This window comes from Anabrus simplex, chromosome 1 (genome assembly GCF_040414725.1).
Source record: "Anabrus simplex isolate iqAnaSimp1 chromosome 1, ASM4041472v1, whole genome shotgun sequence".
NCBI lineage: Eukaryota > Metazoa > Arthropoda > Insecta > Orthoptera > Tettigoniidae > Anabrus > Anabrus simplex.
The window spans coordinates 634184705-634200727 of record NC_090265.1 but is presented as its reverse complement, the minus strand read 5'-3'; the positions used below and the strand labels follow the sequence as shown (position 1 = coordinate 634200727).

At 37.6% G+C, this 16023-nt stretch overlaps 1 protein-coding gene across 3 annotated transcripts in view; it reads right to left on the bottom strand.

The window, feature by feature from the left end:
- Positions 1–12388, bottom strand: part of LOC136857244 (osteopetrosis-associated transmembrane protein 1) — a 49815-nt gene extending 37427 nt beyond the window's left edge. The window contains exons 1-2 of one of the 3 annotated variants that reach the window (XM_067135736.2): positions 12258–12388; positions 1836–2016 (exon numbers count right to left, since the gene is read on the bottom strand). In XM_067135736.2, coding sequence (XP_066991837.2) covers positions 1836–1919 — 84 coding nt within the window. In that variant the 5' untranslated portion in view covers positions 1920–2016; positions 12258–12388. Of the gene's footprint in view, positions 1–1835; positions 2017–12149 lie in introns of all 3 variants that reach the window. The other 2 variants (XM_067135734.2, XM_067135735.2) reach the window with 2 other exon arrangements.
- Between the last annotated feature and the right edge of the window lie 3635 nt (positions 12389–16023).

The window sequence follows — 16023 nt, the reverse complement described above, 5'->3', positions numbered from 1 at the left end:
AACAATAAAAATGGTCAAATTAATAATTCCTTACATATAAGCTTGCAACATAGCCGTTCTTTCTAAAAGAGTTAAACCTGCAGTTATCCATTATATCCACAAGGGCATGAAGCAGTCATAATACAATTAAAGGAAAATAAAGAATATACGTGAACAGATTTCTGTTTGACAGATACAATGACAACAGAATGGAGGCAAGTAGACTTCAAGCTCAGACATGTTATGATACGTATTGCAGTACCGGTGTATGGATTCCACCATCTATTAATTATTACCAGGAGTTATCATGATGCAAATCCCCAGTCCATATGTAGTAATAATGGCATATGGACTCCGAAGAAGCCTAGTGTGGGTCTTTTTCTCATAGACGGCCTATTAGGCAACCTGCATGTCTGTGAAGATGAGGGCCCTACTTAGGATGATTTCTAATACTGAATACGCCACACACACTCAGCCCCTGAGACAATGGAATTAACCAATTAAGAGTAAAATTCCCGACCCCGCTGGGAATCGAACCCGGGACCCTCTGCACCAAAGGCCAGCACACTAACCATTTAGCCATGGAGCCGGACAAGTGCATGTCGTCCCCACTATGGAAAACTAGCGAAAGTGACGAACTAGGGAACCTGTAGTTTTAAAGTTTTGGTCTAGATTTTATTATTTATATAATGTCTACCCTAGCCTCCGTGGCTTAGGCGGCAGCGCGCCGGCCTCTCACCGCTGGGTTCCGTGGTTCAAATCCCGGTCACTCCATGTGAGATTTGTGCTGGACAAAGCAGAGACAGGGCAGGTTTTTCTCCATGTCCTCCGGTTTTCCCTGTCATATTTAATTCCAACAACACTCTCCAATATCATTTCATTTCATCTGTCATTCATTAATCATTCCCCCAGAGGAGTGTGACAGGCTTCGGCAGCCGACACAATTCCTATTCTCGCCACTAGATGGGGCTTCATTCATTCCATTCCTGACCCAGTCGAATGACTGGAAAAAGGCTGTGGATTTTCATTTTTCATAATGTCTACCCTCTGACAAAGTCTCACATCTGCAGCTCGTTCTTTATGGCTAACACATAAAACCAATCATTAAACATAAAAATTGATTTGACATGAGTAATCACAACCTCTTTCAGCTCTCCTAATTTTTTTGGCAATTTGCACATTCATTAGTTTACCAGAGGGGAGGGACGATATGTGAACTGTGCTTAAATTATTGCAAACATCACCATATACTGAAATGCAAGAAGCAACAAACATCTTTGATACATTTTTGTTCAGGAGAATAATTTTTATGTTCTTCCTTTAAATGTGCATTACTAAATTATTATAATTGTATTTTATTAGATCTTTACGTGATTTTTTTTTTTTTTTTTTTTCCCTTACCCAACACACAACTTGCTCTTCGGTCTGATACACATCAAATCAGCATTTTATATAGACTGACAAATAATGCCAGATAAACTTATGTTATAGTCACTCTTCATTAGCATGAGCCAAGAATATTAGGCTCAGACCATTCTAAACCAAACTTAAGCCCAAGAACAGATTGCAGTTTACCACCGAGCCTGGCCCATTTGTCCAAACTAGTATCTGAATATTTTTAGAACACAAATATTTAGTCCCTCTCAAGTCAAAGACATGTCAAAGACCTGCACAAAAACTAATTACCTTTCAATTTCAAAAATGCTATGAAAAAAATGTGTATTCATAATGAGTGAAACAATGGCTCACCCAATTCACATCAATGGACATCTGATGTATACTTGCTTAGCAATCTGGAGAGGCTCAGAATTTGTGAAATAAAAAAGCTTCAACTACATTACGATAATTTAACTTACCTTTAATATTTTTTCATGAGTTTCAATTACATTCAGATACTGGTCTACACAAGATTCACATAGGTTAATTGGACGAGCATTCATTATAGAACAATGAGTAAAATTTGCAGTATTGGAAGCAAATTTTAACAGAAGAGCAGAACAGCCTTCTTTGGCGGTGTTATTCACCAATGAATCGGCCCTGAAATAACAAAAAAGGCCTATAAATGACAGTAACTAATTAAAAATTAATCACATCTTTGCTACAGATTATCTAGTTAGACATGATAATTTCAATATTGTGACATCTGAAATGTAGAAAACTGTTTGGAAAACTTGATGTTCCACAGAATATTGTACTTAGATTCTGCAGCAGAAACCAAGGACAAATTCTCAGGAATTGATCATCTCAACGAAACAAGCACAAATTAAAAGATTATTAAGATATTTAAAAAATAATCATTTAAACTATAACTACAACCCATGTTTCACCCTATGGGTATGTCATAGGATATTTAGTATCTAGAATTTTCCGTGATTGGATAAGAATTGTGTTGAGATGTTTGAGGGGAGTATGCCGATTTGTTGGCAAAAAAAAAAAAAACTGGTAAGAAGAGTTTTGTTGATGAAATGAGTATATCTCATTGACTTAGGATCTCTTAAATTTCATGCATAAACTTAATTGTCTAGGGATTGGAAATCACTTGGCAAAGATGAACACTCGGTTACTGGAGGTTCATAGGCCTATTTACAACTAGTTGTTCACATCAGTTGAGAAGATGAACTGCTGTCTGCGCTGCTTCTTTAGATGGACATACAGGTGACATGGCTTTACTGATTTTGTATAAAATTACTTAAGGAATTTTCTGTGGATGGATAGGAATTGTGTTAAAATTTTTAAGGGGAGTATGCTGGTTTGTTGGCAAAACACATCTGGTAAAAGAGATTTGTGGATGAGGCTTTTGAAGAGGATGTGTACTATCTGCTCCAGAAATCTTTATAGAAGTCTCTTAGTTTCTTTTTAAACAGGGGCCTGTCTTGCAGAACTGACGTTTGCTAGAAAATTGGCTTGTTCATTTCTGTAATGTCCAATGCATCCTCGGATCCAGTGAAGTGTGATCCGGTTTAGCAAGTACAACATGGAGATCCTTCCTAATCCCAATGATTGCAGGGTTGGTGGATTCATTGAATGAGAGAGCTTCTAGCGCTGCTTGTTTACGAATAGACATCCATCGCATACTTTTAGTTTCTTCCTAGGTTGTGTGGGTTATCCAAGTCGTTATTCATATGTACAATACTCCACAGCATAATAGTACTATTAGCTGCTGTCATCAGAGGCCTGGGTTCAATTCTTGGTACTGCCAGAAATTTAAGATTAACAGTATGGCCAGTATGTGGTCAAGAGGTACATGCAGCTCACCTCCATTGGAAGTGTGTCTGAAAAGAGCTGCACCATATGTGGAATACAAGCACAAGAGTCAAGTAGGCCTATACTTTATACAAAATTATTCAGAAATGTACTAGGTGGAAAAAGAAAAGAAAGTCTTGTTGAAGGCTAATGATGCAAGTATTACTATAAATTAAGATTAATTGAAAATTTCCTTAAACAGAACATTTTTCAAATTCACCATTACCACTCAAAGTTGAAGGTATCATAACGCATACTGTTTTCCTGAATGCCTATCAATACTTTGGCAGAAAAGCTGATCAAAGATATGTCATAAGAGTAGTAGTAATCTGTTCTGTTGTCTTGATTGCTGACTGGTGCAATTACTGCTTTTGCCTTATTTCATAGTGCTTTGCCTGAATCCCATGCTAATATTCTCTTTCAATAAAACCATTTAATTCATATTCTGAGTATATTTCACCCTTTCTGGCCAAATCAATGCATGATTTCTGCTTTGACAGTGCAATTAATTTGTCATTCTTTTCACATCCATAAGTGTGACAAATGCCAATAAATTCAATGGCTCATAACATCATAAGAGGAATTTTGTTTTGTACATACCCCAGTCCAGTCTGACAGACCTCTCTATACTTTTTGTTTTCTACAAAAGGTTAAAGTGATACACATGTTTTGAAACTGAACTACAGATTTTATGATATCTATATCAATCAACCTATCAATCTATCAGTCAGTCATCAATAATCAATGATCTGCATTTAGGGCTGTCACCCACATATGACATTCCCTATCATTTGTTTACTTAGCATCATCTTAAATATTTTCAAAGAATTTGGAAATTTATCAAACATTTCCCTTCATAATTTATTCCAATTCCTTATTACTTGTTCTATAAATGAATATTTGCCCAAATTTATCCTCTTGAATTCCAACTTTATTTTCATATTATGATCTTTTCTACTTTTAAAAGCTCTGCACAAGCTTATTCATTTACTAATGTCCTTCCATGCCATCTTCCCACTAACAGCTCGAAACATACCTCATAGGTGAGCATCTCAACTCATTACTCCCAAGTTTTCCCAGTCCAAAGTTTGCAAAATATGTAACACTACTCCTTTGTTGGAAATCACCCAGAACAAATCATGCCTTTGGATCTTTTCCAGTTCTCATATCAAGTATTCCTGGAACCATACTCTAACAAGGGTCTTACCAGTGACTTGTATGCCCTCTCCTTTACATCCTTACTACAACCCCTAAATACTCTCATAACCATATGAAGAGATCTGTAACCTGTTTTAATAACCTCACAAATATGATTACCCCAATGAGAACCATTCCAAGGTACTTACAGTGTTCCCAATGAGATACTATCACCCCGTCAACGCAGTAATTAAAACTGAGAGGACTTTTCCTCTTGGTGAAACTTACAACCTGACTTTATGTCCCGTTTACCATCATACCATTGTCCGCTGTCTATCTCACAATTCTGCAAAACATTTACTACTCTATACAGCATAACATCCGCAAATAGCCTTATTTGCAATTTCAGTTATTTACTCATGTCATTTATATATATAAGAAAACGAAGGTCCAATAACACTGCTCTGTGGAACTCCCCCCGCTTAATCATTTACAGCATCACGTAACACTTCATCTACTCTAATTCTCCGAGTTCTGTTTCCTAGAAATTCAACTCCTATCAGCAGCCTTGAACAGTTCAATATAAATATAGTACATTTGACCTCTTGAATGTAAAACATCTGCTATATCTTGCTAGAATCCTACCAGTTGAGCTTCACAGGAATAACCTTTCATAAACCAAAACTGCCTTCTATCAAACTAGTTAATAAATCTGCAAACATGCCTAATATCATCAGAGAGAATGCTTTCCCAGAGTTTGCAAACAAGTCAAGCTGACTGGCCTGTAATTATCCGCTTTATGTACTTGTATGTCACCCTTCCACTTGTACAATGGGGCTACTATTGCAATTTTTCATTCATTTGGTATCGCTTCTTCAGGAAAACAATAATCAAATAAGTACTTCAGACACGGCACTACATCCCAATCCATAGCCTTTAACATATCCCCAGAAATCTTATCAATCCCAATCCTTTTCTATCTTTTTGTAAATGTCTTGAATTATCATAAGTAAATTTCAGTAATTTGCCAGTATTAGTCGCCTACTTTATCTGGACATTATCCTTATATCCATCTACCTTTACATACTGCTGACTGAATATTCTGCCTTCTGTAAGTCCTCACACATACACTCCCCTTTTTCATTAATGATCCCTGAAATGTCCTTCCTAGAACATACTTCTGCCTTGAAGTATCTATACATATCCTTCCACTTCTCCCTAAAATGCATATGGCTGAAAATTATGTTTGACATAATTTTATCCTTAGCTGACTTTTTTACTAACTTTCCTTTTAAGCCCCTTCAGTTTCTCCTTACTCCCTCAACCATTCTTAACTATTTCTTTCTAATCTGTGCCTCCTCCTTAATCTATTTTCTTGCTGTAATAGGCCTATATTGGGTCCTTACCATTCCTTACCACTTTCAAAGGTACCATACATACCTGTTTGCACACTCCTAAAGAATTGCTTTAAACCCATTCCATAGGATGTTTATATTTTTATTTGTCATTTTCCATTGATCATAACTGCTTTTTAAAAATGCCTCTCTTATCAACCATATAGTATTGCCTAATAGTCCTACTGTTACGACATTATTTTCTATCACACTTATTTTTAACTACGACAAAGGCAGCTTAAGGATCACTTACACCATCTATCACTTCAGTTTCTCTATAGAACTCATCTGGTTTTATCAGCACCACATCTAGAATATTTTTCCTTCTAGTTGTTTTCATCACTTTCTGATTCAGCTGTCCTTCCCTTGTTAATTTATTCACCATCTATTGGTCATGCTTTCTATCGTTCGCATTCCCTTCCCAGTTCAAATCTGGTAAGTTCAAATCACCCACTAAAATGACATTCCTTTCTGTGCAGTTTCCCCACATAGCTGATTATCTTATCAAATATTCCTGCATCAGTGTCAGTGCCAGGCTTGCCAGGTCTGTACATCCCAAACACATCAAATTGCCTATTATCTTTAGAGATAGTACCTAGAATTTCACGTTCCTCATCATTAACTTTTTTGTAGATCACAAATTCTTCTTTCACCAGTATGAATACCCCCCCCCCCCCCCACCTACTAACGTTCCCAACTTGTCCCTACAAAAATACTCCAGTTCCGTGAGAAAATTTCCGCATCCATAATATAATAATAACAAGTGTTTTGGTTCATTTTTGAGGAAATTCCACCTTTACAATACTTATTTATTCCTTACAGAATAACATCAATGAATCATGATACATGTTTCTTGTTAACAAAGACAAATAAGGCAAAAAACACCAGCAGTATTTTGATCATAGTCTATTGTTTTAGTGAATGAAATAATGTTATTGGGTTTACATCCCACTAACTACTTTTACAGCTTTTGGAGATGCCAAGGTGCTGGAATTTAGTCCTGCAGGAGTTCTTTTATGTGGCAGGAAATCTACAGACACGAGCCTGATGTATCTGAGCACCTTCAAATACCACCGGATTGAGCCAGGATTGAATCTGCCAAGTTGGGGCCTGAGCCACTCAGCCCAGCTTTAGTCAATGGATCTGGCTCAAGATTGATAGTTATTTTCAACAAATGGAGCCCTCAATCTCATCTACCATTGTTTAGAGGTAATCCTAGCAATGAACGCAGACTTTCCTGGCGCATTCCAGACAATTTTCTGCAAGAGTAGCACAGACACGAGCCTGATGTATCTGAGCACCTTCAAATACCACCGGACTGAGCCAGGAGTGTGTTTGGAGTGTATGTGAAGCAAGTTTTCCTCTTCTGTAGTTTCCCTTCAATTGGAGGCAGTGCTTCCTTTATACACAAAATCTTTCCAATGCAGGGCCTGAATTCATGTTTGAAATGAAGTTCTCTTTTCCATCTGTGGAAATACCAGTACTTTCACCAGGGTTTTCATGAATTCAAGTCTGGAGACAGGTGCATTATTTTTGTATGGCCCAAACATTACAAATGTGTTCAACGAACTTACGTCTACAATCCTAAAGAATATGCCATGGACCAAAGGATGCGATGTCCGGTACATTACTGAATACATTTTTCATAAAGAGAATCCACAGCACCTTTCGTCAAATTACAGTACAGATTTATTTCTGACTTACCCCTTTCTGTATCACTTACCCCTTTCTGTATCAACTGTAGCATAGTGCATGGACAATATCAGTACTACGGCTCTGTTCTTCTTTAGAACATACGACATCAGCATCATTTCATTAGTAAAACTGAAAATATTTGAACCCTCTTCTCTAGTTTTCCGAAGAAGAAACTACCTTGGACTTTCCCTCTTGTTCTTTTCGAGGGTGCCAAAGAATGTCAGTCCTCTTGCCTTTAGCGTCTTCACCAGCTCATAGAACCAAACCAATTATTAGGTGTGACATTTATGTTAAGAGTTTTGAAGATAAGTCTATCGGACAACAGCTTGTGTAGGTACTGAAGCTTCTGGTCATCTTGTGAAAGAGTTTTTTCCATCAGATCTTTTCCAACTATATGTGTAAGCATTATGAAGGTAACCATTTCTGGAATATGTAAGGCACAGGATTTTCACATCATATTTTTCTGGTTTCTTGGGCATGATCATTTTAAAATTACACCCTCAAAAGCTTACTAGTCTCATCTACAGTGGCTGAACTCCCAAATCTGTACACATTCCGACAGTTCTTTATGAACAACCGAAACAATTCTGATATAGGAGCTAATGGGTCCATCTTTTTACATCTAAAGCAGGAAACTGGAAAAGCAAAACTTTTTACTGCCATTATACTGCTGAAGGCAGTAATATAAACTAAGAGCCCAAGAAGTGCCTTTAATTCCACCATATCTATTATATTTCACCCTCTCCTTCCTAATTTTGATATTTGTCCACTTCAAAACAATGTTCATCAATTCTTCTGACATAAAATGAATTCCATGCCTACTCCGGACTGGCTTCATCAGCTATTCTGGTCTCCCGAAGCAAGACTGATAGCTGAACAATAATATTATATTGTCTTGTTCTCGACCGGCTAGAGCTTTTCTAGATGACCACTTAAACCTGTCTTTTCTGTAATAAGTTCTGGGAACACTGGAATTGTGTAAACCTGAATTTTCATCAACCAATTAATATAATTCATTCTCATTACTGTCAGAATTGCAATCACTAGTTTCAATTTCAGAGTCTGAATTACGGTTGGATTCTATTGCTAAATCTTCATCACATTCTCATCCTCAAACCATTCAGCAGTTATAGTTTGGAAATGTTTATCAGCATCATTCACTTTATGTGAGCTTCCGGCTGCAAAAGTTATTTCATAACAGTAATACGCAGGTCTGGTTTGGTGGACTGCGAGAGAACTTAGATACACTGCACACCACTCTGCGTAACAGCTAGTGATATACCGATATCTTCGAACAAAAATGTGCCAATAATAGACTACAGAAGCCCACACTTTCTCAAGTTTGCAACAAATGACAGAAAAGATCATCACTGTTGCCAGTAAGAGCAGTCTGGCAGACCAATCATGGGAACTTGAGGGTTAATTAAAGATAACTGATTCAAAGACAACTTGTAAATATCATTGTTTTCATTCTGTATTGGCATTAACTCAACTATGGTTGAAAGAAGAATCCCACCTTCAAATAGGCCTACACATACATGAAAATACATACCTACATAATGCAGCTCAAAGTTAGTTAAGAGGTTAGCACATGTTTCATTCCTTAAATATGGAACATCTTCAGCTATAAAAAGCAAATGTGAAAATAGACAAATATAATTAAAACACTGATGGTAAAAATGAGGTTGGAAATGTTCTTATGTTAAAACACATAAAACATGTCGATGTTTATGTTCATAAGAACATGTTTTTAATGTGTTTTAGCGTAACAAAATAAGTTGTTCTCAACAAACGCAATGCAAGCATGCATGCATATTACATTTTATATAGTAAAATAGCAAACAACCAAAGCCATGGCATAACAGCACATTAAGGGCCAGGCCTGTCAAGACTGCTGCCCAGTCACATGGTCAACGTGACGATACCCACAACCATACTGTTTGGCTTTCATGACAATGCCTGCAGCTTCTCATATCAGGAAGCTCCTCGGTTGGTGTCACGAGGCTGAGTAAAACCTATCGCAGCACTCAGTCCAGCATTAAAATCTCTGGATGGACCAGGTATTGTACCTAGTGCTTCCAGATAAGAGGCAGGCGTTTCATGGTACCACTACATCCATGGGGCTGGCGTTATAAGGCACTTACCAACTATACTTCTAGACTAAGTTTTATGTACGAGAAGCAAAACTTTTAGAAATACACAAAATTCAATGGGAATGTTTGCATTGTTAAAAGAAAGGGGAAAAAAATAAAATAACAATGACCTTAATATTTAGGTTAAGCTTAGCAGTATTTGATGCCAGCCCCGTGATGTAGGGGTAGCGTGCCTGCCTCTTACCCGGAGGCCCCAGGTTCGATTCCCAGCCAGGTCAGAGATTTTAACCGGGACCTGAGGGCTGGTTCGAGGTCCACTGAGCCTACGTGATTAGAATTGAGGAGTTATCTGATGGTGAGATAGCGGCCCCGGTCTCGAAAGCCAAGAATAATGGCCGAGAGGATTCGTCGTGCTGACCACACGACACCTCGCAATCTGCAGGCCTTCGGGCTGAGCAGCGGTCACTTTGTAGGCCATGGGGTTGGGTTTGGTTTGGTCTTTTCCCAGTATTTGAAAAAGAGTTACATCCTAGCAGAGGAAAACTTAGTAGTTCTCCCGGATGTAACTAGTTACGAAGCTTTTTAATATGAAAGCCAACCTGAATTCAAGTGGAAATAACTTCCATTTTGAAAAATTGTTTTCCTGTGTCCATACAAATAAAAATGGGGCCAGTGACCTAGATGTTAGGCCTCTTTAAACAACAATCATAATCATCATCATCTCATCATCATCACAAATGAAAATGTGTATTTAACCAATAGCTGTAATGGTAATTCCCTTAAAACAATAATCACCACAACCACAGAAATGTAAACCGGTATTGAAACAAATGTTCAGCTTTTCTGTCAATAGAACAGTACTGTAATTGATGATGTCTGTATAATGGTTTTTAAATGTGCTACAGAAGGAAATAAAGAAATTCTTCAGAACAAAATAGCTCCTACAAGTAGATCTCAGTGTAAAGCAATGAGATTATCAGTTTCTCTTTAAATTAACTAAGAAAAAAAGAGGGTTTCCAGCCCCTCGAAGTATGAGAATATTCACTAACATTCAGAATGGCATTCAAGCAAAGATTCCCAAGGTACAGCAAATCTATCACATGCAAACATTCATTATATTAGCATTCTGGCATACTATCACATGTTACTACCATTATGAGTCCCAATAACCAGAGAATGAATAACTTAATGGAATAGAATCCAAGCTAAAAACCTGCCTCAGCTATCTGTCCAATTACTACCAGGACAATTTTCTAGAACCAAATTCCAGCAAAAACACAGTCACAATGTTTGATCTTTGCAACAGCGCTGCTAACCATAAACTGAACGAAGAAAACTTGAGTTCTCCCCAGCTGCCACGTACCCTGAAGTTTAGCTTGACCATTCATTCACAATCACATTGCCATTCTGTCAGCATGAAAGGTTTCAGCAACAAACAGCTTACTTAGGATGTTAACAGGGTCCACTAGGGGAGCACATCCAGTAACTGAGCGATCTACAACTTTGGCACTATCTTTATCTGCAGATGAGTATGCTCGTCATGTGTTCCAAGCTAACTCTGTGCATTCTAAAAATGCAAATACTGCCTTGAATGAGACATGCTGTGTCGTCTCTGGATGCCTCAACTAATGACAAAAATGTATATCACATCTGTGGTATAGTACCACCCACTGTTTGACGGCAAGTACCGTAGCAGCTGAAACTGACAAACAAACAAGAGACGGACAACCTCTGCACGACCACGAAGCAGTAAGATAACATCTCAGATCACTGAAGAGTTTCACAAACACAATCAAACCTGCAACAGCTGAACCAAGTGCTCTCAGGAATCACTAATGGCAGAAAGAGTTGAAACTACTGGACTGGAGTAAGTCAACAAATGGAACTCCTCCTGTCTTACAACCATGGTCAGTTTAGAGAGGATAAGAACTGGTATGGCAAGAACTAAGACCAACCTATTTTTTAATAGGACTATACAGCATGTATATCTGATCATATGAGAATATAGCCAGCCAGCATGGCTTGGTTCTTTGATTAGCCAACCTGTTATAATCTTAAACGTCCAAAAATATGCCAAAATCCCACATGATTGATTAATTAACAGCTGACAGCATTTCTATTAAGGAGGCAGCAAAACTAGCAAAGACACTGTATTTCTTATAGTACCCTAACATGATCACAATGTTTTATCACTTGGGAGTAGATACCGTAACTGTCAAAGGCAGCCTAAATCGAGTGTACACTTTCACTATTTTATCTGTTACGGACATGATCGCAATGTTTTATCACTTGGGAGTAGATACCGTAACTGTCAAAGGCAGCCTAAATCGAGTGCACACTTTCACTATTTTATCTGTTACGGATCAACTTCCAAAATTTGTTGACCTGTGCCTCTTTGTATATATGTACTCTTCTCCTCCTTCCCCTGTACCGTACCTTAAAACCTGTTGGAAGTTGCGATGCCAATGAAGAACATATAATGACTTCTCACGTATCATGAAAATAATACATTACACATAAAAAACAAAATCAGAACGTTAAGAATAGAGTTATTCAGGAATGTAATGTATATAACCTGGTATGTCCTTGGATGAAAAATAGTACTTACAGTGGCATGAGACTTGATTCACAACATAAATAAAGAGCGCTACATATTAAAATCAAGAAAACAAACTTATAATCGAAATGGTACACACGTTGGAATAACATAGTACACCTGTCAATAAAGCGTTTCCTCAAAAAATGACATTATTCGCTAGCTAGGCCACGGTTACGAACACACTTTTCACTTGACGTTTACACCAGACCGCACCAGTCATTCATTATCAATGATCACATGGCACTCTCGCTGCCAACTTTCCAAATGACTCAGACTGAGTCTGATTGTGAGTCACAGGAAACAAACAACAAATTGGCAACATTCATTCAATCACTCAATCAATCAATGATCCGCATTCAGGGCTGTCGCCCAGGTGGCAGATTCCCTGTCAATTGTTTACCTAGCGTTTTCTTGAACGTTTTCAATGAACATGGGGGAGAAACCTGGCTGTACGTAGTATTACGACATTATTCGAAAACTTATTTCATACTCTACAACTCTACTACTATTGTTTTAGTAATAACAATGATAATAATAATTTTCCTTCCAAGTATTGGCCCATGTGTCCCGTTACGGTCTTGCATTTTCTCTCCATCTCTTCATCGGACGTCCTACAGATCTCTTTCCTCTGGGTAGGGTATCGAAGAATCTCTTTTGGCAATCTACCAGGTTCCATCCTTTGTATATAACGTTTCCAGCTTTCCCTGATAATTGTAGATGTAGTCAGTTATCGGTTGTACTTTTAGAACTTTTAGCACCTCTTCATTCCTTTTATGGTCCCATCTTTGTAGCCTGCTGAACGACGCCTGAATGTCATTTCTCGTGCTGTAATTCGAGACAAGTTTTGATATCTTAACGTCCATGCCTCACATCCATAGGAAAGTGTTGGTTTAGCTAGGGTTTTATAAAGGCGCAAACGAGTATGTTTCTGAACAAGTGATGGTTTCATGATGTTTATTATTCCTGTAGTTTTTATAAATTTATTCATTTTTGCTTGTAGGCCTATATCTAATTCTGATTGGTATAGTAAGTTGTACCCGAGATAATTGAACACATTTGTGTTACTCTTTCCAATGTTGTATTACCGGCATCTAAACATATTTTACTAAGAATCTGTTGTCTTCCCTTGAAGGCCACTATTTTTTTCTTTTTTCCTGTGGAAATAACCATATTGAAATCTGAGCAAACATTTTTTAGATTGAAAACTGATTTTCGCAGGTCATCATCCGTCGTAGCCAGCAATGTAACATCATCAGCATATAATAAGGCGTCCAGGTGTTCGAGGCGTCTATTTATTGATAATGATCCATGGCATCCTTGTTTCCAAGTTTTCATTATTGCATTCATAAATATTACAAAAAGTAAAAGGGAGAGTCCGCAGCCTTGTCTTACACCACCATTTATTGATTTCCACTCGGTCTGGTTCTTGTTCAATTTTACAGAAATGAAATTCGATTTGTAGATGTTGTAGATATCTATATACCGTACCGGTATATAACTTACATATAACAAGAGTTTTGTGTGTACATTGCTCAAAATTTGAAAAGAATGGTATTTCTGTATCGGTCATGCCTACAGTAACAAGGAAATGCACTTTTTACTTTTCCGTAATTTCTGTCTGTCTGTCTATCTGTCTGTCTGTGTGTATGTATGTACACGCATCACGAGAAAACGACTGAAGGGAATTTAATGAAAATCGGTACCGGTATACAAAGTCGGGGGGTGAACCACGACAATCTAGGCTATAAATTATTTTGTTCACGCTGAGTGAAATGGTAGTTTAGGGGAAGGACTGAAATTTAATTATCAACTACCGGTATCTTATATTATTAGTGGTCCTGTCGATAAATATTACATAACTAAAGATATATAAAATAGAATTTTCGATCATTTATGTCTTATACATTTTTACCGCACCGGCTATGATAACAGATATATTCGTGAATTACGGTAGTATTTTTGTTGCTAAGTCCATATCAACACCGAGCCACGAGAAAATGGGTGAACAGAATTTAATGAAAATCGATATATAGAGTCGGGGAATAAGAAAGTGCAGTCTAAGCTATAAACAATTTTATTCACCCTGGAAGAAATTGTAGTTTACGGGAAGGCATAAAATATTTAATTTTTAAGTACCTTATGTTATTGACCCTATCGAAAAGTACTACATAACAAAAGTTAGAGAGAATACAATTTCCGATCATTTATGTTTTATTCAGTTTTACCGCACCGACTATGATAAGAGTGCTATTTCATAGTCGGAAGAAAACTAAACGTGAAGGCCTACAATATCGAAAGCTCTTAAAATTGATCAGCAATAACATTATAATTATTGACCATTGTTTGTTGTGATTTCTTTGTCTCTTATGGTGCCACTGAACTCCGATAGATGGGACTACTGCTAAGTACCGAGTATAACAGCCTGACTGAATATTGGCAGGAAATAACTGTGGAGTTAAAAACTTTCTTCTTTAGCTTGCCATTCCTCTTGTTCATACATTTCCTGATACTGCTGGTACGTAACACACTGGTTCATCACAGTATTCCAGCTATTCGATCTCTACTCTGACGCGCTGTTTAGAATGAGCAATGTGCACATTAGGCAAAGGCTCACTTAGTAGTACTAGTACCAGTAGTAGTAGTAGTAGTAGTAGTAGTAGTAGTAGTAGTAGTAGTAGTAGTATGACCTGGTCTAGAAAAACAATTTAGGCCTATTCCAAATTATAGCACCACATTCACTAAATAACTAAAAATTCAATCCTGAAAAGAGCTGTATCTTAAGAAAAGCTTCTTCCTCTTCACTTTTATTAAATTCTACATTCATTTTACTCGAAATTAGCAGTGAAGAGTGGGTTTCTCCTCCGGCTTGGAGGAAGAATTTGCCTCCAAGTTAGTTCTTTCCGCCACTAGTGTAGTGAATTGAGATTTTCCGATTCATCGGGTACTCCTAGGAAACAGATTACTAAAAGAGCATAGCTTTTGGCCTGGGACTCTCCACTGTTCGAACTCCCGCAGCCGAAAAAAAGACGAAGAGCTTGTACGGATCATGGCTGTCTGCGACTTGGTCATTCCAGCTCTGGAACTTTGGACTGTTAGAACAGCAGCGTAGTACAGTTTGTTAAAAGAGAGAAAATGTGCTTTTTTTTTTTATTTGATCGAATATTTCATGTGAAAGTATTGCTTTTAATCGTGCCATTCTTACTGACGTCATTGTAATGACATGTGTTCATTTCAGTTGGGAAAAGTACTAAGAAAGTATTTCTGAGGATTTAAAAAGGCAGGTGGAGATTGAGCGCCTACAAATTATAATGAAAACTCTCCAACTTGTTTGTGATTGATACAGTGGCGTCCGGTCAGTACGTGTTACCAGTCTCCAGTACGTAGCTTGGAACTGTAAGGAATTATTTTTATACAGTACAATTATCCTGATGCATTTCCTTTGTTCTAGATAGATACTTATTTCAATAATTAACTCCAAAGAGCCAAAGGATCAAAATGAGGAATTTTACAATGAATAACATATTCAGTGGTGGATCTACCAACTCTGATACTTAAAATGATATAATCAGGTGACTTAAGCAGTAAAAGTAGACACATCAATACAGAAAGTGTAAAAAATAAAATACCACTCTATAGTTCCCTTAATTATACTAATATACTGTACCGGAAACACAGCTACGTGAAAACAAGTTCGAAGTATGAGTGCTAAACTTCGCACGAGGTGAAGGATAGGCAAGCCCGCCGAACTCGCTGACGCACACAGCCGTGACGTTGCCGCCTCGAGCTGGCTTCACGCAGCAAGGCGTGACCATATACACTGACTGACAAAGCAAATGCAACACCAAGAAGGAGTGGTTCGAAAGGGATGAAAGTTGGGGAAAAA